The 27,270-nt window shown below is 39.1% G+C and overlaps 1 protein-coding gene across 1 annotated transcript; it reads left to right on the top strand.

Annotated features, from left to right (window-relative positions):
• Positions 1-879: 879 nt before the first annotated feature.
• On the top strand, positions 880-4,293 carry LOC148019014 (phenylalanine ammonia-lyase-like). Its single transcript, XM_087701539.1, has 2 exons — positions 880-2,840; positions 3,650-4,293. The coding sequence occupies exons 1-2, from the start codon at positions 1,038-1,040 to the stop codon at positions 4,019-4,021; spliced, it is 2,175 nt and encodes a 724-aa protein (XP_087557665.1). The 5' UTR covers positions 880-1,037; the 3' UTR covers positions 4,022-4,293.
• The last annotated feature ends 22,977 nt before the right edge of the window (positions 4,294-27,270 follow it).

The raw sequence follows: 27,270 nt of genomic DNA, 5'->3' as shown, positions 1-27,270 counted from the left end.
ATGTGAGGCAGAGAGTAATGCCTATTATGTTCATGACTTGCATTGTAGTATGGGCTTTGTACTAGGTTGATGTAGTGGACAAATGTGTGCGTGGTGTTGATGAGCAACTAGCTTAAATAGGGAGGGGGTGTGTGTGTACAGAGTTAGCTATCGGGCGGCGTATCTTCCATGAGAAAGGGTCTAAGATGCCTTATTCATCGAGAGATGTCTACACATGAATGGCTTGTGTGCCATGCAAGCAAATCTCAAAGAGGAAAGACTTGCATTAATAAAGAAGTATATGGGAGGTGAGCGTGGAGACACACATGGCCTAGGTTTAAGGCTAGTGGAGTAGAAGGCAAGATAGGGGTTCAGTGTGCAAACATATTTATTAGGGGGGTGATGTGGACCTTGGTAGAAGCTTTAAGTATGAGAGGGGTTCGCTAGTGGCTGCGAGAGGGCCAGCGTGGAAGGGATGGGGTCCAAGGGCGTGGGAGAGGGCTGCGGGGGCGCTGGCGACAGGTGGTGATGATGGTAAGTAAGTAAACCAACAACACCAAAAAAGGAGAAGAAAAAGGAAACGAGAAAATGAAAAAGGTCAAAAAAAGAAAAACCAGGATATACAAATAATAAAAAAACCAGAAGAGGCGAAAAGGGGCGCAAAAAAAATATGTATATAAAATCTAACAAACGAGAAAACCAATCGAGATGGTTTAATAAAAGCCGTTCGATTAACGTGGATCACGTAGGTCACTTGCATGCAAAGGGGCCTTTGGGTTGATGGCGGGGAGGGGGCGTTCTTCTCGTGACTGAGGTACACGCATGGTCTAACGACAAGCGGTCTCTCTCTCTCTCTCTCTCTCTCTTTACTTCCCTTATAATGCAATCGACGGGGCACTAACACGACCCAGCAAAGCAGTAGCCTCTTGTGATCATCCTCTACCCAGCGTGGTGGTGGTGGTAGGAAGAGGCCTGTCTTTACTATCAAGCAACTCTCTCTCTCTCTCTCTCTCTTTCCCCCCGTGTCTGTCTGTCTGTGTCGCTTGCTAGTTCCAGCCATGGTTGCCGGCGTTGATGTCCTGCCTGCTGCCTCCTCCCTTTGCGAGGTCCTGCCAGCCAGCAGGCGCCTCTGCCTGGACGGCGACACAGTCCAGGATCCATTCAATTGGGTTAACTCCGCAGCCGCTCTCAATGGAAGCTTCCTGGATGATATTAAATCCATGGTCCAGACCTTCTTCGATTCATCAGAGGTGAGGATCGAAGGGAAGACGCTGACGGTGGCAGAGGTCGCCGCTGTGGCCAGGCGGGCCGACGTGGTGGTAGCCCTGGACGAGGAGGCTGCCAAGCCCCGCGTAGACGAGAGCTCAATGTGGGTGCAGAACAAGATCATGAGGGGGTGCGACGTGTACGGGGTGACGACGGGCTACGGCGCCACATCACACCGGCGCACCAGCCAGGGGATCGAGCTTCAGAAAGAGCTCATCCGCTTCCTGAATGCCGGCATCTTTGGCAAGAACCCTGCCAACGCCCTCCCCGTCGACGCCGCCCGCGCCGCTGTCCTCGTCCGCACCAACACCCTCATGCAGGGCTTCTCCGGCATCCGCTGGTCCATCCTCGAGACCATCCAGAAGCTTCTCAATGCCCAGATCACCCCGCTGCTCCCCCTCCGCGGCACCATCACCGCCTCTGGCGACCTCGTGCCTCTCTCCTACCTCGCCGGCCTCGTCACCGGCCGCCCCAACTCCAGGGCTGTCACTGCCGAAGGTAAGATCATCTCCGCCGTCGACGCCCTCAAATCTGTCGGCGTCGACAAGCCCTTCGAGCTCCAGCCCAAGGAGGGGCTCGCCATCGTCAATGGGACAGCCGTCGGCGCAGGATTGGCCTCCATGGTCTGCTTCGATTCCCACATCTTGGCCCTCCTTTCTGTCGCCACGTCTGCTATCTTCTGCGAGGTCATGCAAGGTAAGCCGGAGTTCACTGACAAGCTCACGCATCGCCTCAAGCACCACCCCGGCCAGATCGAGGCTGCTGCAGCCATGGAATGGATCCTCGAGGGGAGTGATTTCGTTCAAGCTGCCGCCAAGCTCCACGGCGTCGACGCCCTCAAGAAGCCTAAGCAAGATCGGTATGCCCTCAGAACATCCCCCCAGTGGCTCGGCCCCCAAATCGAGGTCATCCGCTTCGCAACACAGCTCATCCAGAGAGAGATCAATTCTGTCAACGATAACCCCATCATCGACGTCTCTCGTGACCTCGCACTTCATGGGGGCAACTTCCAAGGTACTCCCATCGGTACGGCCATGGACAATATCCGCCTTGCCCTCGCTGCCATTGGCAAGCTCATGTTCGCTCAATTCTCCGAACTTGTCAATGACTTTTACAACAATGGCCTGCCTTCCAATCTCAGCGCTGGCCCCAACCCCAGCCTGGACTACGGCCTGAAAGGAGGAGAGATAGCAATGGCTTCATATACTTCCGAGCTCGAGTATCTGGCGAACCCTGTCACGAATCACGTTCAGAGCGCGGAGCAGCACAACCAAGATGTGAACTCTCTAGGTTTGATCTCCGCCCGCAAGACCGCGGAAGCCATCGAAGTGCTCAAGCTCATGAGTGCGACGTACTTGGTCGGATTGTGCCAGGCTGTAGATCTGAGGCATTTGGAGGAGAATTTACAGAGCGCGGTTAGGAACGTAGTGTCGCAAGTGGCGAAGAAGACCTTGACCACAGGCAGCAATGGCGTCCTGCTAGCCTCCCGTTTCTGCGAGAAAGATCTGCTGCAGGTGGTGGAGTGTGAACACGTGTTCACGTACGCAGACGATCCCACGAGCCCGGCGTATCCTCTGATGCAAAGGCTGAGACAGGTGCGTTTTTTAAGCACGGGGTAGCGTTTAGCAATGCTAATATTAAGTAATGAATGGCGGAAATAGCCATCGCAACCATCAATGGGGAGCTGGGTTGGTCTTTTTTCATGACAGAAATTTACTAAGTCGTAATAGTTGGATCTGAAAAAATGGTGCAACTGTTTTATTAATGAGAAATCCTTTTTAACAGCCGTATTACAATGCTCTAGATAAATGATAGATCCTTATGACCAACTCTTTTAAAGGGATAAGAGCTATAAGCCGTTTGAATAACTTCTTCAAATTTAACGTGGTATGCATTAACACTAAAAGCTCTTTAGAGACTATAATTTCCACATTGGGAAACTGGCCGGTATCATGAACTAATGCGAAGATGGCTTATACCTAGCGAGGTGCCATTGTGAGAAAATGGGCTTGCTGGGTTTGGAAAGTCTTCGGAAATTCCCCGGAAAGCTAGCTACCCATGGATTCTAGGTATCATGGGTCCGAGGTAGTGGGAAAGCAGTCTGCGCCGCTAGTCGCACACATGGGTAAGTGGTGTCTCCGGAGGAGACTATGCTACCAGCTGGAGCCCTTATTGGATGTGGCTAGGATTCAGGGATGGTGGATGTCTGTGTACACTTTAAAGGGAAAAGCGGCCCCTATTTCACGTGGTGGGAAATCTAGATAGTAGAGACTCTTTTTCCCACCGCCTTTTCTGTCTTCCTTAAGAGGGAAGAGACATATGATAAAGAGTTGTTTGGCTAGCAAGGGCAGTTTTAACGTTGCCATGAAAGTACAAGTAAAAGCCGTCTGTTGGGGTGTGGCAGGTTCTGGTGGAACACGCGTTGAAGAATCCAAGCGACGAGCGGGAGGAGGCGACGTCGGTGATGAGCAAGATACCCGTATTCGAGGAGGAGCTGAGGGCGCAGCTGCCTGGGGAGCTGGTGAGCGTGCGGGCGGCGTACGACAAGGGCCTGGCGGCTCTGCCCAACAAGATCCTAAGGTGCCGGTCCTACCCGCTCTACGGCTTTGTCCGGGAGCAGCTGGGCACCCAGCTCCTGGCCGGGACGCGCAACCACTCCCCGGGCCAGGACTTCGAGGTCGTCTTCGACGCCATCTCCGAAGGGAAGGTCATCGCACCCCTCCTCCATTGCTTCCATGGCTGGTCATCCTCCCCCTCCCCCATCGCCTCGCAATAATCATCACCCATCACTCTTCTCCACCGCAATAATCCCATCCCCATCCCCATCCCCATCCCTCACCATCCATCATTCCATCCGTCCATCCATCAATACACAGAACCCATCACGACGTAACAGCCCTTTGTATATTTTATCGTCAACTTCCCCATCATATGTTTCTTTTTTCCCTTATATGATCTTTGCCCTCCAACGCAATTGTGATTAATGACAATTATCTCTCTTTTTATAATCAATGCAATTGTGATTGATGAGAATTCTCTTTTTATAATCAATGCAACGACGCCAGCAATGGTATGTGGAACGGATGAGTCTCCTTCACGTTATGATTAAACTGCATTGCCAACTCTCGTCTGAGGGTACCTAAAGCGTGTTCTCCGGATTCCGGAATACCACTTTTGTTCGTCACAAATATGAATTGTCACTAATATTCCTAGCTGGCAACCGAAGCACAGCACTAATTGTAAGCCCTTCTCATAGAAAAAATCCAAGCTCTCCCATCCAAAAATAAATCTCTCTTCTCTGAAAGGCAAACCTAGCAATACAATTTTTTGCCTAAGCCCATACCTCTCCCTACACCACAATGTCTTAACTACATCTAACCATAGCTTCTTAGTTTTCTTAACTCAAAGCAAGGTATGATTTGTAATTGTCATGTGAGTAATAAATCAAAACTCTTTTCCAAAGTGAATGCAGCATAACGTCTAATTTTCCCTACATTTTCACCATCATTGCACATGCACTACTAAAAACCACATCTAATCATAGCAATACAAGCATAACGACTAAATTTTCTCTACATTTTCACCATCATTGCACTTGCAATACTAAAAACCACATTTAACCACAGCAATACATATGTGATTGATATAGTCGCATTCCTAATCTGAGAGAATGCTTTTAGATAATAATGTTAAAAACTAGTGTGTATTAATTGAATATAACGTTTTTCAACCATGAGTTAAACTAGTTCCATAACTTGAACTCATACACGAGACACAAATAACATAAAAACATACTAAATGAAGCTCATTAAAAAATTTGAAGAATCCCTTCCACAATCTAATGAATCCCTTGTAAAAATTGGTTTAAGTGCGCAAAAGATATTTTCCCATTGTCAAGTTTGTTAAACCAAAACAATTCACTTGTATGCAAAAATATATAAAAAAACATTTTCCCATTCTAAAACTCATTTTGGTAGTTTGAATTGGACTTAAACACCCGTCAACATGTATGAAGCTGACTTTTTGAAACTTATCATACCATGATATATGATGATTTAGAAATATATTTCCATTAGAGAGGACTTCAATGGTATTGGTCCAATCATGGCGAGGAACTCTTATACTTGTTTCATGTGGTAAGTAATTAGGTAAATAGGTGAATGTGGGACATGCATTGAAGCAAAGGAAATGTTAAATGACACTTTTGCATGTTAGAAAGGTACTTTGATTTTTTGAACTTAATTAACCCTACCATGATATATGATGATTTACATATATTTCGACCATTAGTGAGGGTTTCAATGGTATTAGTCCAATCATGAGGAACTCATCTATTTTGTCCATGTGGAATGCAATAAATAGGACATGGACTAAATTGAAGGAGATGTTAAATTACACAAATTTATATGTTAAAAGGATACTCTCTTTCAATGGTCGTATTAACACGTGAAAAACAAAAAAGTACTTTTTATTCATGTTGATATGCTTGCATATTTAACTTGTGAAAAACTTACACACATAGATACCAAGGATTTACGCATGGTGAATTTCCATGAAGTCTTCTACAGATTTTCAACATTAATGGTCTCCATGGCAAAATAAGAAACATGGAACACAAGGTAATGATGTGGTGGCCTAGAGAATCTTTCAATTGGTCTAGGAGAAAATAGTGGAAGAAAGGATTTATGTTTTTGTGTATGGCTGTCTTTCATCTTGATGTATACATGGTGGCCTAGAGAATCTTTCAATGAGAGGAGAAAATAGTTGGACTTATAGTTTCTTGTATAGATTTCTTTCAACTTGATGTGTACACACTTATGCAAGCTCTCTTTGATGGGGCTTTCCTTGAATTGTATGGTGTCTTGATTCTTGTCTTAATCAGTTTAGCAGAATTAGTTTGCAAGAACATAACCATGGATCAACCTTACACATCTCATTTATATGGAAGTAGCAAACAACCCAAATCCATTTATGAAGCGCTAAGAAGTATATTAGTGTGTGGTGTATCATGATGTTGATGTTATCTTAGCTTGCCTTTAACAAGCCATTATAGTTGTTCAATGGATTTATATTCCTTCACCCATGAGTGCCACCAACCTTTTGAGCACTTTGCCACTTTTACTTGACACATATACATGTGTTTCAGTAATAAACCCTTAGTCAATGCATGGATGATATTGATGGTTCCTCTTCCATCCTAGGGTTTAACAAGACATTGTGAGTGTTTAATCGAATATAGCTTAATCAAATAGTTTTTCCTTTAGTTTTAGGATTGGTAAACTGATGGCATGATATAAGACTTGTCTCCAAGGAGTAATAATTCCTATGGAGCTTCTAAGAAGCACATACATTTTTTCAAGTATCATGTGTTCTTAGGGAGGGCACTCGTAAATATGTAAAGTCTATCACGTGGATACAACAAAAGGGAATTTTAAAATCCCTCTTTTAGATATTTTGTTGGTAGGATATAATTCAATGGGGACATTCATAATTTGAATAGAGAAAAAATATATTTTATTCATGATAAATATATAAGTAAGGGCTTTTAAAATTACACCTTCAATACATTTGATAGTAAGGGTCTAGGAGCATAAATCCCTTGACCATGTGTTCATTTAAAGCATCCATTGTAAGTTTAAGACTTATGCACAACGTTTTAATAGTGTGTAGCTTGTAGCCTTTTGAAGACGAGTATGCATGTATAGTTATAATCATGCCCTTAGAAAAGAGCTTCAATCAAGTAAATTTTTAAAAACTTTTTGGAAATTTAATTTGTAATTTACACATAAAGTTAATATTACAATTTTATTATCTAAATAACAATTTGACTTTGCTCTATCTCACTCTTTGTAAAATTTAAAGGTATGATTAGTAATGAAAAGAAAAAGTGTCTTACTACTTCTTACATGATTTCCAAAGCTATACACACACCCATATTGCTACTTGTCCCTTTTTATAATGAGATACACATGCAAATATTACTATTTGGTTTCTTTTTGTAATGGTCTAGACATACATACCTATTTTCATACACATGCACACACACAAAAACATTCATATATATATATATATATATATATATATATATATATCTCCACACACACACGCACACGCGCACGCGCACACGCGCATGCGCACGCGCACGCGCACACGCACACGCACACGCACACGCACACGCACACAGTGTGTGCAAGCACACATCCACACATTTGAGACTTTGGCTTACTCTCGTGCAAGCTGTAATATCTCTCTATGTCAAGTTAGAATACCCACCATGGATATAAGGGTGGTAGGTAACCTTTATTCTATTTTACCCACCCATTACTAGATCCAATTAAGCCAAGATCATACATTAAGAGAAAAACCAATCAAGAGCAAAAGTCGGGTAGGATACCTAGCTCTGGATGCAAACCCTAACCCTAATCCTAATGTACAAAACACAAAAAGTGAACATAGAGCTCATTCTTGTGTGTGCAAACCTTTGGGTTCCAATCTTCTTCTTCTTCTTCCTTGTCTATCTTCTTATGAAACATTGCTTGAGAGCGAGGGAGAGAGAGAATGATAGTGTGTTCTCAAGTAAGGGACAAGTGAGAGTGAAACTCACCTTCACCTCTTGTTTCCCTTGCCTTCGTTCCCTCTAGCTTCCATATCTTGTTGAGTGAAGTTGTGTGCAAAGGAGATATTGTGGGTGAGGGTGAGGCATTGGTTGGGGAGAATCTCTTCTTTTTCTTCTCTATCTTCTTATCTTGGTAGTTGGACGTGCTTGATGTTGATGGAAAGGAGTGGAAGTGATACCTTGAGGAGTGTATCACTTGGATCCTCATTGGACCATGGATAAACCTAGTATGAGTCTTCAAGCTTTTGGATTGCAATAGGTAAAGATAGGTAAGTGAGAGTCCACTATAGACTTAGCTGATACCTACAAGGAGGTTGTTACATGATGTTCATAATGATTTGAATAGAATAAGGGATCGATAGTTGATCTCCCCATGTGAGCTTCGATCGCAATGAGAAAATTTTAACTCCAAGGATCACTCAAGTGATTATGCATTATATTTTTTGAGCCTATATGCATATTAAATTGTATTAATGTATATGATAAACAACTAGGTACATTGCATTGTCTCCCCATTGGAGGAATCATGATACACTCGCATTTGAACTTACAAAAAATTATGGTGTGGAAAGCTCGTAAAATTATACTTTGAGATTATTTTCAAGCTAAAAATTGTGAAATGTTCCTAGTTGTTACTCTTTTGACTAAAAGTTCAAAGCATTACATGAATTGTGATTGTCCTTTTGTTGAAAAATGCAAGCTCTCCTTTTGAAAGGTAAACCTAGCAATACAAATGTTCTTTGCATGTGTTCGTACCCATACAACAATGACAAAATGACATCTAACCATAGGTCGTCACTCTTCTTAACTAAAAGTTCAAAGCAAGGTGTGAATTGTGATTGTCCTTTGATTAAAAAATCTAAGAGCTTTTGCAAGGTGAATGTAGCATAACAACTAATCTTTCCCTATGTTTACACCATCATTGCACATACAACACTCAAAAAACCACATCTAAGGAATGCATATGGAATGATGTAAGTCCCACTCCTAATTTGAGAGTTAATATTTAAGGTGATCATGTAAAAAACAAACGTGAATTGATTGAATAATTGGTTTTTAACCACCATGGGATAAATTAGCTCCATGACTTGAACTCATAAGCTAGACCTTAGATGAGTAAGAAGTACAAAAATAAGAAAGAAAAACATACTAAATTTAGCTCAATCAATAGTTGTAAGAATCCTTCCAAATTCTAGTGATTTGTAGGGAAAATTTAACTTTAAGTATGCAAAAGACATTTTTCCATTCTAAAGCTTGTTTAGGTAGTGAATTATAGTTGATACAATTCACATGTATGCAAGGATATTAAACAGAACTTTTTCCCATTTTAAAGCTCATTTAGGTAGTTTGAACCCTAGTTGACAACCCACACAATTAGCATATACGAATTTAATGTTTTGAACTTATCATACCATGATATATGATGATTTATATGTAACTTCATTCATAAGACTTCAATGGTATTAGTCTAATCACAATGAACTCTTGTATTATGTTCATGTGGTATGCAATAAAATAAATAGGTCAATGTAGGACATGGATTGAAGTGAAGGAGATGCTAAATTACATACTTTTTACATGTTAAAAGGCTACTGTTTCAATGGCTATAGTAAAAAATGAAAAAACAAAGAAGTGATGTTTATTCATATCAATATGAAAACCCATGCATAGTTTACTTGCGAAAGACCTACACATATAGATATAGAGGGTTTATGCATGGTGAATTTCCATGAGGTCTTATACACATTTTCAACTTTGAATGGTCCCTGTGGCAAATTGAGGAACATGGAACACAAAGTAGTGATGTGGCGGCCTAGAGAATCTTTCAATGAGTGGAGAAAAAAGTGGAAGAAGGATTGATATTTTCTTGTAAAGCTTTCTTTCATCTTGATGTATACACACTTATGCAAGCTCTCTTTGATGGGGCTTTTCTTTAATTGTAGGTGTCTTCATACTTGTCTTAATCTGTTTGAAAGATTTTAGTTTGCAAGAAGCATAACCATGGATCACCCTTACACATCTCATTTATATGGAACAAGAAAACAACCCAAATCTATCTCTAAATCACTAAAAAAAATTTAAGTGTGTGGTGAATCATGATGTTGATGTTATCCTAGCTTGCCTTTAACAAGCCATTATAGTTGTTCAATGGATTTATATTCCTTCACTGATCAATGCCACCAACCTTTTGAACACTTTGCCATTTTTACTTGTCACATATACATGTGTTTCAATACTAAACCATAATGAGTTCAAGATGTTCAAAAGTTTGGACAACCTAAGCTCAAATTTTGCAATTTGAAAGGCTTTTGTTGTATTAAGAGTAGAGATGAGTCACCCTTAGTCAATGCATGGAGGCATGCAAAACAAAACCATGATAATTTTTTTGTATATACAATAATTTAGTTGACCCTTTATGGATCCATCTTAATGGATCAAGTACAATTCCAATTATTGATGGTTGCTTAGTCCATCCTATGGTTTAACAAGATAACGAGTGTTTAGGTGAATATAGTTGAATCAAGTAGTTTCTCCTTCAAGTTTAGAATTGGTAAACTGTTGACATGATATAAAATTGTCTCCAAGGTGTAAGAATTCCTACGAAGCCTTTAAGAAGCACATACATTTTCTCAAGTATCATGTGTTCTTAGGGAGATCACTCATAAATATGTAAGTCTTTCATGTGGATTCAACAAAAGGGAATTTTAAAATCCATCTTTTAGACATTTTGTCACATATAATATGGTATAATTTAATGCGGACATTCACAAGTTGAATAGAGAAACAATATGTTTTATTCATGATAAATATACAAGTAAGGGCTTTTAAATAACAATGATGATAGTAGTGATTCTGATTCTGATTTTGACCTGGAGGCAAAATCCAGTAGTAAGTGATGAAACCGACTTCGAAGAGGAGGAAAAAAATCCCACCAAGAGTAAGAAGAAGAAAAAGGGCAAGAAAACATTACAAACACTATGAAAAATGAGATTAAAAATCTTTGGTACACACAGTGCAATAAGCCTAGACATGTTCATGCTAAGTGTAGCCTAAACTAGAGATGGTGTATTATTTGTAACATGGCCATTCATAACACTGAGTACTATCAATACAATGGTAGATATCATATGCACAATCCAGAAGGATGGCAAGGTACCTGAGCATCCCTCTCTGGCCAATGGATTGCCATTCCGACCAATCAAACTCCTATACTAGTTGTCGCTTACACAAATCAAGAGTACCAACAACCCGACAGTGGCCGTGGTATGCGTGGTAGAGGAGGAAGAAGCTGAGATAATTTTCAACCATTCTCTAAACATTGTTTCTTTTGCATGCAAGAAGGAAATTGGAGATCAAAGTGCTTGAAAGCTCAAGAATATGATGCTCAAAAAGGGAAAGCCAAGGTTCGACATACATCCTTGGAGCTAACATAGTTGGAATCAAGGAGGTGATTGAACTGGATGTTCATGTGATAACCTGGTCAGGCAAAACATATAAAGAAGGTGCATTGTAACCCATAGGAACTTCATGGGTAGAGCAAGAGAAAGTTAGACATTAGGTGGTAGCATGGTCAAGCGATGATGAAATATCCAACCTTGAGCTCTAATCTAGAGGTTAAACCCAAAAATTGGTTTGGTAGCTCACGCGTAGGGAAAATCTATAATCTAATGCCCATACCCCGCCAACTCAAGGAATACAACAGGGTACAAAGATAGACCCATAACCAAGATGGAGTTACTCAAACCACAAATTGGCCATAGGCCCAAAGTCTTTGAAGTCCAAACCACAGGAGAAATCTACACGAGAAGCTACAATCCCAAAATAGGAGGAAAACAAGCAAGTTGTGAGAGAGGATCTACAACCTAGGGGAGTTAAGACTAAAGTTTATCCTAGCAAGTAGAAGAGCCAATTACCGGATTATAAACTTGGTAAAGATCACATATTAGGGGGAATATGGACTCAAAAAGGGCCTCATAATAATTGGATTAAGAGAAGATACTTTATCTAATCTTGAAATAATGGTGGACTTGTATGTCATGATGATAGTCAAAAATGGTTTTGAGCCAAACCAGGGTGGTATATAGTCAAAAATTGCCAAAAAATCCCATGAAAATATGTTTAATGTAATAACCTCCAAGTGTCTCATCACCAATGGCTCTTTATCCTAGTGTAGTGGTATAGGGTGGAGCCTATAAGGTAGAGGTATGTGGTTCCATTCGAGTTCCATTCCCACGAGTGGCATTTGCCTTTTGCATGGATTTTACACCATGAAATGCGGACACTAGTCGACTCCTTTATGAGGCTATCCATGTGGTCCATCCACATTGGTGGGCACAAAATTTGGGTCTATAAAAATGTATTTTTACAAGTTCTTGGTTCTAGAAATGGAGATTTGAATTTGAAACTTCCCCCTTCACCTTTACACATGGCATCTCACGAGCTTATGTCCAAATTAAATATTAAAAAATGAAGATTCTCTTTTGGAAAAACCACTCTCCTTTTGAGAAAAACCATGACTAGTGGTCCCAAGGTGGGAAAGCAAGTGGATGAATGTGCACACCACCCCTCTCCTATTGGTCCACCTCAAATCTTGCATGATTAAAAATGTGATTAACCCTTAAGCTAAAGGGCCCTTTTTCAGTCCATATTCCCCCTAATGGAAGAATCCAGAAGATCACTCATGATAGGGTAAAACCCTGAATGCTAATCTTGAAGGAAGTAGAAGCTAGCAAATTGATGCTGAGCCCACAGTAGTGGCAGGGAACACGCTAAACATTTTGACTATTTCAAAGTTATCTGAAGTATCAACCATATGGGGACCAGCGAATATCATTGTTCATTCCACTAGGCGATATCTTGAATCTTGTACTAGCTTTCAAGGATCACCTTATTGAAGATGATTGAGCTTGAGCACCTAGTATTTACTAGAACTTGAAGTAGTAGCTATGATTACTAATGCTCTAAAGGCAACAATTAGAAAAATCCAACAAGAGCCAGTGCCACCATGCCCACTGACCATTCAAGTTATTCCTGTTCGGTGTAAGGACCAAATCATCCAAAACATCTTGCTCGACAATGGATTCTCGCTCTCAATATCCTCACATTGGCAACTTGTCAAGAATTGGGATTGATGGATCGGGAACCAACCCCATTCTTGGTAAGAATGGCCAATCAAAAATAGGTAAGCCCTCTTGGTATCATATGCTCTATATATGTCTGGAAATGGCTACAATTCAATTCTTGGTTTCTTTGGTTGTGTTGAATATGGAGCATGTCAATGAAAACTACTGCCTATGATTATTAGGAAGAACTTGGCTATGCCAAGCAAGAGACATCCATTATTGGAATAAAGACAAACTTACAATCCGTAAGAATCAACATAAAGTGATTGTGTTCTTGACCAATATTACCCCACTTGCACCACAATGTAGCGAAACAAGCAATCTGGTAGAAGGCTTAAGTAATGACGAGGAAGAGGAGTTTTTGAAGGCTAATGCAGATGTCTCATTAATGTGTTACAGATAAGTGAATAATACCTGTAGCCACAAAGTTTTCAGCCCAAGATGTTGGAGGAGAAAGAGGAGGACAACATTCCAAACAATTTTGAAACCCAGAACCCAGACGATGAGACAAAAAAGGCTAATCTTGATCAAATCGGTGAAGTCAAAAGAAAGGAAATACTAAGACAAGAGTGCGAGTTTGAAGCACAAATGCAAGTCACAAGGGTGAAGAAAGATGAATTAGACACAATGTTTCTTGATTCGAAAAAGACCAACATTAGGAGAAATATGGACTCTCTTTTTTTCCCCTTGAGTGAATAAACAAATATAGGCCTAACCAATGAGAGAGCTGGGATTCTAGATTCACGTAACATGAATCTTCTAGCCATATCTTGGCCCAAATCTACCCTCAACAATAAAATAAGGGGAAATGTGGGGAATACAATGCTGACACTTCCTAGAAGTTTGTGACTCGAATGACCATTTTCTTATTTTTTTATGTTTGACTTTTCAATTCTCCCCTTTTCAGCTTTCCCCTCTTTCTTAGGCGGAACTCAAATTTATCATATCTCTTTCTCCGCTTCTTCTTTCCCGATGAAATTTTACAGCCTCATTGTTGCTTGCCCCATCTGTAACCCTATGAAATTTCATTTCCTCTACATAAACATAGAGTGAGTTTCACATGTTTTACGAGAGCAGAGCTTGTTCTACCAAAGCCCTAAGATTTTCTTCACAAAACTTTACAGGTATATTGTTCTCTTCCATGGATGTTCTATGGTTAAGTTTTATCTCGTTTGGACAAACCCTATGCAATGTGCATTCTATGACATGCAATTTATTTCTAGGAGTCTCTTACAGTTAAGAACAATGATCTTTTGAACACTCAACTTCTTCTTCAACATCTTATGGTTTCTTTGTAAACAAAGTTACAGGTATGTCGTCTTGTTTTTTTGCTGCTCCATAGTTAAACTTTATCTCGTTTGGACAAAATGTATGCAAGCTATATGCATACTGAACTTTCGTTTGTTTTTTTACTCCAAGAGTCTTCGAGGGTGGAGAACAATGATTTTTTAAAATATTAACTTCTTCAACATCTTTGGGCTTCTTTGCAAAGAGAGCCACAGGTATATTGCCACTTTTTTCTGTTGCTCCATGTTTAAGTTTCAACTCATTTGGACAAAGCCTATATAAGTTATATGTATGCTTTGACTTGTTTTTGTACTCTAGGAATTTGTCAGTGAAGGAACAATGGTCTTGTTATAAGTCAACAACTTCTTGTTCAATATCTCTGGGCTTCTTTGTGAAAATAATTACAGGTACAATGTTTTTTTTAAATTGCTCCATTTATATTTCATTTCATTTGGAGAGAACATTTGCAAATTATACATATGCTGATGGATAACTTTTCTATTTGGTTATCATAGATGTCTTCACAGAGGAAAAACACCAGTAACATACTTGTAGTGGAGGTTTTCAATAGGAAAGATAGTGGCGGTAATTGGATTTATGATAAGTACTATAAGTTGGAAAAGTGTTTAATGAAACAAGTACAGTAACAGAAGTGCTGATCCAACATGTTTATACACACAAACCAAACCTTTATACATGATAAGAACTACATTGCAAATTATAAACAAATCAATAAGTTTTTAAATTTTATCATTGTTTATTATTTTGCATCAGAGTTGTTTTTAAAAATCTTTGTAGTGTTCTAATTCAATCTTGTTTTACTGACAGCTCTATATCCATCAACTTTGTATGAGTGGCAGAATGTGGAATGTTTGAGCAGCAAGATACATGTTTGGCATGAAGACATAGGTTCTTTGATCTATGATAATAACTCTGCAAGTCAACTTGCAACTCAAAATATATTTTTTTATAATTCATTATATGTAGTAGAAAGTCAGGGATTGTAGCATGTCCCATTGCCGCCACTATCTAGTCGTGAATGGTTGATTGGTAGCTTGAAGTTGTCAGGAGCATGTAAGTCCAAGATAAAATCTAACATCAATAGTGCTATGAAACCCACCACATGCTCCAAAGATGTGCATCTTAGTTGGTTTATTCCATTCTCATTGTTTGCACATTTGTTTGGTTCATGTGATGTTCTGAAGAAAACAAAGATTACTTATCAATGCAAGTGTCCATCCGAGGAATGGATGAGTTAGCTATTGGGTGAGTCGTCTTAGCAAGTCAAAATAAAACATTTTGATGAGACGACTGGGTGCAGGGTCAACCAATCTGATCTCACATTCATGTAAATCTTTTTTACCACTTTGAATGCCTTGATTTAATTGACATAGGTCTTGCTTAGATGAATTGTTGTGTTATTCACATTTACTTACCATTATTTTTGTTTTTATTATAGGTATTTAATCGTTAGACAAACTCTGTACATTTGCTTTCGATATAGAAGATGGCAGCTTTTGCGAGGGGAGTGGATCATCTCGGATCAAGATACCCAAGATGAGACACATACAACTCTCATAGATGTGGTTATCTTGTGGAATGGTCATAATCCTTTTGTGGTCAATGCAGAAAGCCATTGGCCCATTTCTTTTCTGAGACAAGAAATCCAATTAATGTCTAATAAGCCCCTGTGCAACTTCTATTTCAAATTAGATAATAGAAAAGTCAGGATTCATAGTGAGCAATCCATGACATGTAAACAATGTGCTTCTCCACATATCCTTGAGGTAGTGGAATCCTTGTAATTTTTTAAATTATAAAGAACAAATATAAATTTTTTAAAACTTTTGAGTACTTTCAATTTAGATAATCTTAGTTTACTATGATCCAAGCATGTGATAATACATAATGTAATTAGTCAATCGTGCTGATTAAAATCATAATTAAATTGCAAGATGGAGTTCTATAATCTATGCAATATCGTCTTTGCATAATAATATATTGTAGCTTATCTCTTTTACTTATTTCTTAAAATTAAATATTAAATTGGATATAAGGGATTTTGAAGGTCTTTTAGATTTCTTTTCTTAAAAGTTTTCTATATTTTTTGTAGTTAGACTTGAATATACTCAGCGATCCAAGTATATTTAAGGATATAATAATGTAGAACAAAGCATTTGTCTATATGAGTAATTTTAAAGATTACTTTAAAGTATTGAAATAAAGAAATTAAGGTAAGAGTTTTAATTTGAAACTTTAGAGTTAAAAAAGAACCTTTCTTTAAAGGCTATAACTCCAAACTCATTTTCACTTTCATTCTCTACTTCCCTACACTTGTGCTATCCTTCCTTCTATCTTTGTGTGCCATGGCTATTACTCCTGCCTTCACCGCATGGATTAGCTCCACATGCTACGCACACATAGGATACCAAATATACTCTAGGTTTTGCGCAGCCTTGAGTCTAGAGAGCTCGCTTTCCGCCGTAGACCCTAGTTCTAGTATACTGGCATTGTTTTGTGATGCGAAAAACCTCTCACCTACTCTATTTCGAACTCTGCTCTCAGATGGGTCCCCATAGATTTCTTATATAGTTTATATGTTGGATCAAGCCATGCAAAGGTAATAAATTGAGCCCTCATGCATGTAGGGTAGCATCTCCGCGCCAAGAGCAGTGCCCACCTCATCCTAGGACCATGTCACGATGGATCTCATCGAGTGCGATGCAGCATTTGCCATATATATTTTGTGCATTGAGGTGCAAGAGAATAGTGAGGAAGACATTGATACACCCTCTCGGCCACAGCTAGAGTATTTCAAGAGGGAGCTTGAGGAGATCACACTTGATCCAAGAGTAGAGGCAAGACAAAGCTTAGCCATTGTGCACCCACTTCCTTGCCCTGTTGAGACGCTGACAAGCGATGAGCCACCCCTCACTTTTGTCCATGCTATAATCATCAAGGAGGTGGAATATTTACTTATGTAGGATATACTATAAATTTAGGAGCTAAGAGAAGAAGAACTATATTGTATCATGGTGAGTGATGCACTTGATGATTTTATATATTTTGATATACAAGATGTGCTAGCACATGTTGATGAGGTGACTCGATATGATGGCACAAGTGTCGATGACATCTCTGGCATTGTGAGCATCCAAGAGCAGATTGAGAATGCAGCGCCACAGTATGAGATCTCATATGAGGAGTTCGAGCAGTTATAAGAAAGCATTTTTGGACCTCAACCTGACCTCGACCTGCTGAGTGCGTAGTACCTTCCCAAGAGAGAGATGAGTCATTTATTATACACATAATTTATTATTATTTTTTACCTGAATTTTTTGTTTATTTATCGAATTTATATGCAATACGATTTGTACCCTAAATTTAATACATAGTGCTTTATCGAATTCGTGCGTAACATGTACTCATTCGAACACATGTAACAAGAACTCAAAGACATAAATAAAATAAATAACAAGCAAATAAATAAAAATAAGACGTGCCAAAAAATTTGTGTTTATAGTCATAACATTTTACATGGGATCCATTACAACCAAGGTTTGACAAAATCTCTTTAGAAGTTACATTCCGTATATGTTTTAGTAGTACACCCCTATCGTTATTGATCTCCTTCTATCGCCGGAAGAACCTCACTATCCACAAATCCCTATTGGTGACAGTGACTCTCCTTGCATGTACTGCTGCATAGACCAAGTCTCCAAACAAGTCGGTGAGGTAAGCTTCAACAACTTCTTGTAGTGCAAGTTGGGCTTGGGCAATCCAGCGATTGGGTTGTTACAAGTGTGATCCATCTGGGAAGTGCCTCCTGCTGTTCTTAATGGGTATGCCATCCAGAATCTCATGCATTAGCTTCTGGAATGGAGCCTTTGGTATCAGGAGGTGTGTGGTCTTCTAGTAATGGTGGATCTCACGAAGAGCCACTGTGCCTAGCTTCCATTGACTCTTGAGATACTGCCGTGGTGGTGGTGGAGTTAGGGAAGGTGGCCTGTATATAGGAATTCTAGAGGATGTCTCCAGGCCACTTACTTGGTGCGTGCCATGTCTTCTAGGAGAGAAAACTCAAAACTCAAAAGTGAAATGTGTAAAATGAGGTGAAACTTTAAACTTATAGCAAAAACTTTCAAAAAACCCTTAAACCAGCATTAATGTATCCAGGCTTTGGAAAAATATGACGAGTGATGCGATTGACGTGAAATTTTACATGTGGACTCCTCTAGGGTACATCCACTATCCAAAAAAAATTTGGCCTCATTAGACATCTTTGGGACACATGTCTGGAGGCTTGAGTCTAGGGCCATGAATCCCAGAGACTTCTAATGGGGCCAATTTTTTAATATCCATGAGTTTTTATGATGCTCGACATGTGAGTGAAGTTTCACCAGATTTCGATTCATAAAATTGATGGTTCAATCATTTTTTGAAAATGCATTAACTGGATTATACTTCATTGATAATAGAAAAACTCACCACCACACCGAGTGTGTGCAATTGCATATTAAATGTGTTGTCAACCAAACTACATGAAATATTGGAAACTTAAAGATTCACAAAAAATAAGTCATGGGTCAAAGGGAATATCGCATATCAAATATAGTGTTGCCAAATCACTAAATACAGTAAAGATATAGTGCATCAGCCCATGTACAACTGATCACCGATGTGTGTGTGATTGCGCATTGAATTTATCCTCAACAAAACTACTTTCAAAATTTGAAACTTGAAAATATGCACAATGCAAATCATGGCAAAATAGAATATCAAATATCAGATTTGGCATTACGAAACCATGAAATACACGGTAGATAGTGCATCGCACCAAGTACAACTAGAGCTAGGCAAAATTTAGCTCCATTTTGTAGATCACTGCTATCAAATACTTGAAGGTCTATTGGAAAGATAAACCAAAACTAAGCTCCTTACAATCTACAACCAAACTTGAGCTAAAAACATAGATCCAATTACAAGGTAGCTTCTCAAAGCATATTGTTGACATTAAGATTAATTGCATCCTTGTTATTATATATCCTACAAACAAGAACCATATCTATGGGCTTAATAGTGTTACGTCGGGCATGAATGGCTAAAAGTTGACAATCATCCATTAGATCAATCAAGCAACTTTCAGCTGATTCTTGGAGAGTAAGCAAGGCTTGGCTTGACCATCGCCCCATATTCCTTTCCTGGTTCCTTGAAAAGAACGTGTGATGATACCCTAACTGCATATCTTGCAATATTTCTTGCACCAACCTAGAGAATGGTGCCTTAGGAATAATCAAGTTGGCACTCTTCTGGAATTTCCTTATCTCACATAGCGCAGTTGTGCCTGGTCTCCATCTTCGCTTCTTAGGAATAATCAAGTTGGCATTCTTCTGGAATTTCCTTATCTCACATAGCGCAGTTGTGCCTGGTCTCCATCTTCGCTTCTTATGTGTTGGAGGACGTGTATTACCAGTTGGAGCAGTAGTGGGAGGTGGAGCAACTGGAGTATGTGGACCACCATTTTTGGACAATGGCAAACCATCATTATTGACCACATTAGGGCCACCATTATTGGACACAATAGCACCACATTATTAGCTGCAGTAGGGCCATCATTGTTGGCCACCAAGGGACCTTTGTCACTCATACTACACTCACTATATTATTCAGAAGAGTGTTGAGCTCTAGCTCTTATAGGTGCCTTCTTGATAGGAAGGTTGGAACGTGCCATGGTTGTAATGATGAAGGATAGAAAGGTAGAGGGTAGAGTGAAGAGTAATGGGAAACAATGAAAGAAGAGACTTGACTTAAGTACAAAACTTTTAAACTTACTATGGTGTAAATGAACTTTAAAATTATCATTTCATTTCTTCACCCCATCTCTACCCCTCTTAGTCTCTTACCACCCCCCTCATGTCCCTCTCTGTCTAGGCCAGTGGATGTTCCAAGGTTTGGAATCTTTATATATTTGTCTTAGGATTTCAAAATCGAATTTTCACAATTAAAAAACATAGTGACAAACCTTTCAAATTTTAAACAAAATTTGCAAGACATCTCATGTTAAATATAAGAGTATTGATGTCTCATATCCTGGGTACCTATACTCTCTCATGGACTCTAAATGCATCAAAAGTATTATCTTTATCTAGGTCTCCATTTCTTGCCATCTCTCTTTTGGGTTGCCAACCATTCTATGTGGCGTTGTCTAGCTGTGTTGTTTTCATATCTTGCTTTTCTCACTTCATATATTGCCCTACTTATAAATTCTGCTTGAGAGGTTTTGGACTTCTTTTCTTTTTCCTTGTATCATATCTCTAATCTCCTATACCACCATTGTAATAATTGCCTCATAGAATTGGAATCATTAATGCCATCTCCATGATCAATTGCCTTTTGCAATGAATAGCAAGCTTGCCAATGAGATCATTTCATGCCTTGAGTTGATCATACTGCCAAACTTCCTTGATCTGCAAAGTATGGACCATGTGCTTCAAGTATATGCTACACAAGAAGAGATATTAGAAACACAAACTAATTTGAAATGATCCTTTTTTTGTAATGGTGACAATACTAACCATATAGTGTATTATACTGTTTGTAGTCCATGCCTCCACCATGGACTTATGAAATTTAGCAATTGTCTATTTAAATGTATTGGCATCACCATCCCTAAACCTCAACTTTTGTAAGAGAGCTACTAATCTATCTAGGTGTATCCACACTTTTGCCTTTGCAATCCTTATTCATCCCCAATTGCTCCAATCTAGAACAACAAGGTGCAACTTTTTCCATGCTTTATACTTCTTTGGTTATTTTACAAGTATATTGCCTTCCTCATCTCGAGGTGGAGATATAAAATTCCTAGCCTTGGGTCCCACCAAAGTATGGTTTACAGGGGATATTTCCACTCTTTACTGATTTTTTCTCGTCCTCTTTTATTTCTACTTGGCCCCCATGCAATCCAACTTCAGAGAGGAATTGTTCTACCTTCTTGCATGTAGCATCAACTTCTAACACAGGCTGCATCTTGTATGCAAAGCATATATATTTATATACTAGCTTCTAAATTATTCTAACCAAACAATGCAATGTGTAAAAGTGAACCCTTGTTAGTGGTATTTCCGAAATAGGGTGCCAGTTTGGATCCATTGGAACTAGCATTCCATTTCTCATGACTTTTTAATCACGTGTTGGAGTACCTTGTTGTTCTGCCTCGGCAAGCCATTCTTTCTTTCTATCTTTCACTATCTTCCAAGTTTGCATACAGTATATGCGCAAAAATTTTGCATTCACTGCATTTGATAAACCAAATATACACTTCAATGTTTTTAAATCCATTCAACTTGATAGTCCCCAAACCCCCCGATGTGTAAAATTTATCCATTATTTTGCTACTGAATAACACTAGGTATATCAGTGAGGTTTAAAAAAACTTTAAGTACTTCATGGTCCTCCTTTGGTACTTCAAATGCTGCAAGCCACCATATTTCATTCTCTGTTATACACTAAAGGATAAATTATGGTTTTCATTGATGTTGGGATCCAATGCTCGATTCATAAGTGTTATACTCACACGTTTAAGTTTTTTCCCCTTAACAATCTCACTCTCATCAAGTTTGAGGACAAACTTAAGCTTTGTCTCTACATTCTTCTATAGACATATTGCAGAACTTGACCATAGCAATCTGAACCCTACATTCTTCTATAGACATATTGTAGAACTTGACCATAGCAATCTGAACCCTACATATATCCAATACAAAGTTGTTGGATGCATTCAATAAAAATGCAACTTCTTTGGAACCATACTTCAATACGTGTGTATTTTCCAGATGGGTTGGCTCACCAATTAGTTCTAAAAAATTCTCATTTAATTGTTTTCAAGTCTTCTTCACGTGAAATGGTTTTGGCAAAGGCATTACTTACTTAGTTTTGAAGACTTGCTTAAATCATGTATCCAATTGTTGATAGAGCATACTATATGACTCAGAACTCATTCCCACCTTGTCACATAATCCTTGAGCATTTGTAGCAGTAAACAAGTTGCTCACATCCCTAAGATGTTCACTTGCTACACCATCTACAATGTCCATGAATTTACGATTTTCTGATGCATTTTTTACCATATCCTTGCTTAGACATTTGGCAATAGTATCATTCTCTGCATGAGGGAACACATTTCTCATTGTAGCAAATTGAGCATATATCCATCTATGATATTGTACACTTCCTTTGGTTAATTGGTGAATTGGTTTAACTAATCAGATGCATCGACATGCTTCTTTGGTTTTTAAAGTGGGCCCAATATCCAAAGTTTTTGTGAGCTTCCTCTTTATGTTTTGATTCTCCTTCTCCAAGTCCATAACTTTAGATTGTAGCTCCATATTTTGCACCTGTGTAGCCTGCATGGCATCTTCAACGACAGACATTGCTTGTTGTAGGCTCTGGTTCTCCCTATCCTTCTCAACCAACAATCTATCCTTTTGCATCAAAGATTATATATTCCCTTGTAATTTTTTCTGCATATTTGTCAAGGCTTGATGAACCCCTGCTAATCCTTGTGTGACAAGTCTGCATGTGAATCCATACAATCCTTCATTGCCTTCACAAATGAACTTTACAAATGATATAAGCCCTTCAAATTTTGGTGGCCTTTGAGTGATTGGATTGGGTGGATAAATGCATCCATCAACCCAAAGGTCCACGTTTTTTTCCCTGGATTTCTTTCTTATTGCATCATTCCTTTCTTCTACAGTTCTTTTGAACATTTGCGCAAGTGAATATCTCTCTTTCTCTTAGTACGTCTTGCACCTGCATCTTGTAAAGAAAAATATATGCCAATTTTAACTTGTATTAACATTCAAATCACACAATTACACCCCTTTGATTCACTATATCTGTGTTATTTTTTACCTAGTTGGATCTGGTCTCTTTCTCTTGATTTTAGTCATGATAGACTCTAATCAACCCCAAATGTGTGTGTAATCTTAGCTTTTAATCTACCTCTAATTAGCATCCAATCTTATATTCTATTCTATACAAAATATTCTCTCTCTCCCTCAAGAAGAATTGATCAAAGATATTTAAACACATTTATAGAGAAGCTTGGCTAGTGGAGAACAATAACATCATCTTCTACCCTAATTTACTCTCTATCACTCTATCACTTATTTTCTTAGTTCATCTCACACAGTCTTCTCTCTTCCCCCCCTTCCCCCCCCCTCTCTCTCTCTCTCTCTCTCTCTCTCTCTCTCTCTCTCTCTCTCTCTCTCTCTCTCTCTCTCTCTATGAATTGACACTTAAGGATTAAACAAAAACTATGAATAATAATAACATCAGTATAGAGATTAAAAAAATAAGATACCTCCATTATCACTTGATTGCTTGCAGTATAGAGTGTTGAAGAGGAAGATATCTTATAGCACAGTACTGAAGAGGGAGATTGCTTGTAGCAAGGTAGAGGGTGTTGTAGATAGAGATTATTTGATTTCAGCAAATGCTACCAAAACCACTCTTGAGATTGCTTGTATCAGGGTAGAGAGTATTGTAGATAGTATTGAGTGTTGCTTCAGAAGAATTCATATGCAAGAAACTATATTCTGGAGGGAAGGAGAAGAGTACATAAAATTTTGGACAAAACTAGAGCTTTTAGAGGGAATGAAGAAATGCCTAGAAATAGGCATATACTTGTCCAAAAATGATAAAATTTTACAAGGAAACTCTCGAGTTAAAAAGGTTTCTTTGGATAAAAAATAATCTTAAAATATGATGTATACATCATTTTATATCATTTTTTAACTTCTGTCCTTTTAAGAAGCAAGAATGAGAATGATTCTAATATATTTTCATATTGAAAAGTCATGAGGGCATTAAAGAGTCATATATTAATGATTGGCTCCATTTTTAGAGAAAATAGAATTGTATTTTTTTTGTTATGAGGATTTTGAGAAAAAGTGACCTTATCCTACCGTTTGAGAATAAAATAATAGGTGAAATCTATTAAAAATACAAATGTGAGATTTGCTTGATTGTAGAAGATCTCTTATTCTAATATTATTTTGGAATATCTTTTTAGAGAGAGAGGTGAGAGAAACCCCTTAAGGGGCAAAAAAGAGAGTCTATATTTCTCCTAATGACCTGTAAAGATGAGTGCCTAGACTTCTGACAACAACTCATCAGTTTGCTGATTGAGTTTAAAGATGTTTCACGTAGTAATACTCAGAGATGAAAGGATTGGATCCTAGATTCTATTAGCACTAGATTCCTCTAAAATCGTATACTATTCCAATCTCGATGCAATGCTATAGGATGAAACCTTACATGGACTAATAGGTTAAAGAGGAGTTCGATCAACTACTATGAATTGGGTTTATTACTCTAGTACATTGAGTGAATTGGATTTCCCTAATTGTCATAGTTACTAATGTTTATCATTAATCATGAATGCATCTCTCTTTCATCCACCCTAATCTCATTAATTGGTATCAGAGCCATTTCTCTAGGTCCGTTCATTTTCAATTCATCATATGCTAGATAGCAGTTTGCAATGTCATTATTGCAATAGTCATCGTCACTCAATCAGAACCGTGATCCTGAGCTTCCACTTGAGTGCTGTTGGCTACAACCACACCAAGATCCAAAATTTGTCAGCAGCTTGTCCTCACCAGTCGAGAATCTTCAGGCTTTAAGGCTCAAGCTTACTTGGTGCTCATTGCTCACTCTTGGTCCTCTAGAGCCTAAGCTCCAATGCCCTTGCCATCAAAAGGGTGGCCAATCAACCTCAGAAGTGCAACCATTTTTTTTCTACTCTTAGTGTCTTGTCACACAAGGCCAGTTCCTCACTGTTTCAGGCACAACAATGCCAAGGCACCATTGAGCTAGGAGAAGACGAGGAAGATGGGCAACCGCGAGAAGCTCCTAGGTAGCAGGGCCAAGTAGCCAAGCAGCTCCTCTCCCAACCTCCTCCATGTGCCATCATTAGCCAAGACCACTTTGTCAGACCCCTTGATCATTGCTTTAGCAATCAACAATTTCCTGTATTTGGAAGATGAGAGAGGTAGGCAACTGGTTGTCATGCCACACCTGTCACGTTAGCTGTCAGAAAAATCGCAACCTCTCCTGAGCATTGGTGATGACTATGGTTGTCCACGTAATCAATCATCTCACCGCCTTGTCCACATAAGCAGAACAATCAAGGCTATCGTAACTGAAAATCAAAGCCAAGAAGCTCATCATGTCCATCAAAGCACCGCCACCAGATCGAGAGAAGAGGAGGAAAACGATAAGCTCCAGCTGTCTACATATTCTCCTATAACTAAAGCTTTATCTTTTTTATCTAAGGGCATGTTCTCATAGAAACCATTAGATATCTTAAGGACTATCGGGTTACCGTATTTTCTACACGAGAGGACTAGACACTACTCATTCATTGGGTAAGTCCTTCCTCTCACAACACAGGAGTGGATGGTCATGGGGGGAGGAAAAGGGATTGACAAGTTCAATGGCCAAGGATTTCACACTTGGCAAACAAAAACTAAGGGGTATCTCATGAGAAAACAATTGTGGTTGGTGGTTAAGCCATTGAGTGAGAATGAGAGAGTAGAAACTAGGTAGCGTCAAGCGCAATTCAATGTCAAAGATGAGCAAGCCTTAGGTATCCTTCTCACATCTCTAGAAGATAATTTTGTGCACTATCTTAATAGTTGTACAACAACAAACGAAGCTTGGACTACATTAGAAAGACATGTCAGGGCCATAACCAAACACTCCAAGGTTTCACTTAAAATGCACTCTATGGTTTGGTCATGGAGACATGGGAAGACGTGGCATCTTTCATGAATAGGTTAAAAAGCTAATGCACACAACTAGCTTACATCAAGAGCCCCATAGATAATGAAGATCAAGTTGCAGTACTTCTAAAGGCCATGACAGTAAATGATGATTTTAGCCAAATCATGACAGTACTAAAAGAAAAGGACGCCTGTGCCAAAGATAGAAGATGCCATCAATTCACTTCAAGAACATGAAAAGAAGTTTAAAACAAGCACCAACAACCATGGAGGAGCATTAGTGATAACTTCAAGGAACAATACCAAGAGCAAATGTGCGCATTGTGGAAGGAACAACCATCTTTCAAAAGACAGTTTCTCAATCAATCCTTGCAAACACTATGGGCAAACCAACCATTCTGCCAAATTTTGCAGATTCAAGGAAAGATCACCAACTATGTCAAGCAACAACTCAACATCAAGCAACAACCGCCACTCAAAAAACAAAGGCAAAGCCAAAATCAACATTGTTGTTTGTGATAACTCTAGCTATTGTAAAAACACTCAGCTTGTGTGTCTCATTACCCCTCTTTGTGGAGGGGAGGTTTATAATTGTGTACCTCTACCTATTGTAGGGGAGGATTTGTGTCTACACCCTTTGTGTGAGGGGAGATAGTTTACCTCTACCCTTTGTGTGTTTTTTGAGGGGAGGTAGTTTGTGTGAGTGATCCATTGTGCAATAAAACCCACATAGGGCAGGGTTGTTGGGGATGCAAGTTTTGTTGCATCTCTTATGAGAACTCTCTCTAAGTTAGAAGTCATGTGCAACATGTGTGAGTGTTTATGAAGGCAAGAAGAGTGTGTAGGCAAGGAGAATGTGTGTGCAAGAAGCATATGTGTAAGGCAAGAGTCATGTGTTAGCCTTGTATAAAAGGACCTCTTTGTACTCATTTTTCAAGCATTGCAATCTACTCTATTTTGTGTCTACATTCTGCTGGTATTTGATTAGGGTACCTTGATTAGGTTTTATACTAATGTTTATCATTAATCATGAATGCATCTCTCTTTCATCCACCCTAATCTCATCAATCTTTGGAAAAACAATGCTCCATTTGATGCACTTTTGGCTCTATCTCACACACTGCATGCGAGGTAAGCTTAAGTTTATATCCTCTAAAATGTGTATTTGTTATTAGAGCATGCACTTTATTGGGCCACATTATTTCTCAAG

This window comes from Lygodium microphyllum, chromosome 20 (assembly GCF_053477565.2).
Source record: "Lygodium microphyllum isolate KBCC chromosome 20, Lygodium_microphyllum_v1.1.10, whole genome shotgun sequence".
Classification (NCBI taxonomy): domain Eukaryota; kingdom Viridiplantae; phylum Streptophyta; class Polypodiopsida; order Schizaeales; family Lygodiaceae; genus Lygodium; species Lygodium microphyllum.
Note: the sequence above shows the minus strand (reverse complement) of the source record. Positions and strands in the feature narration are given on the sequence as shown.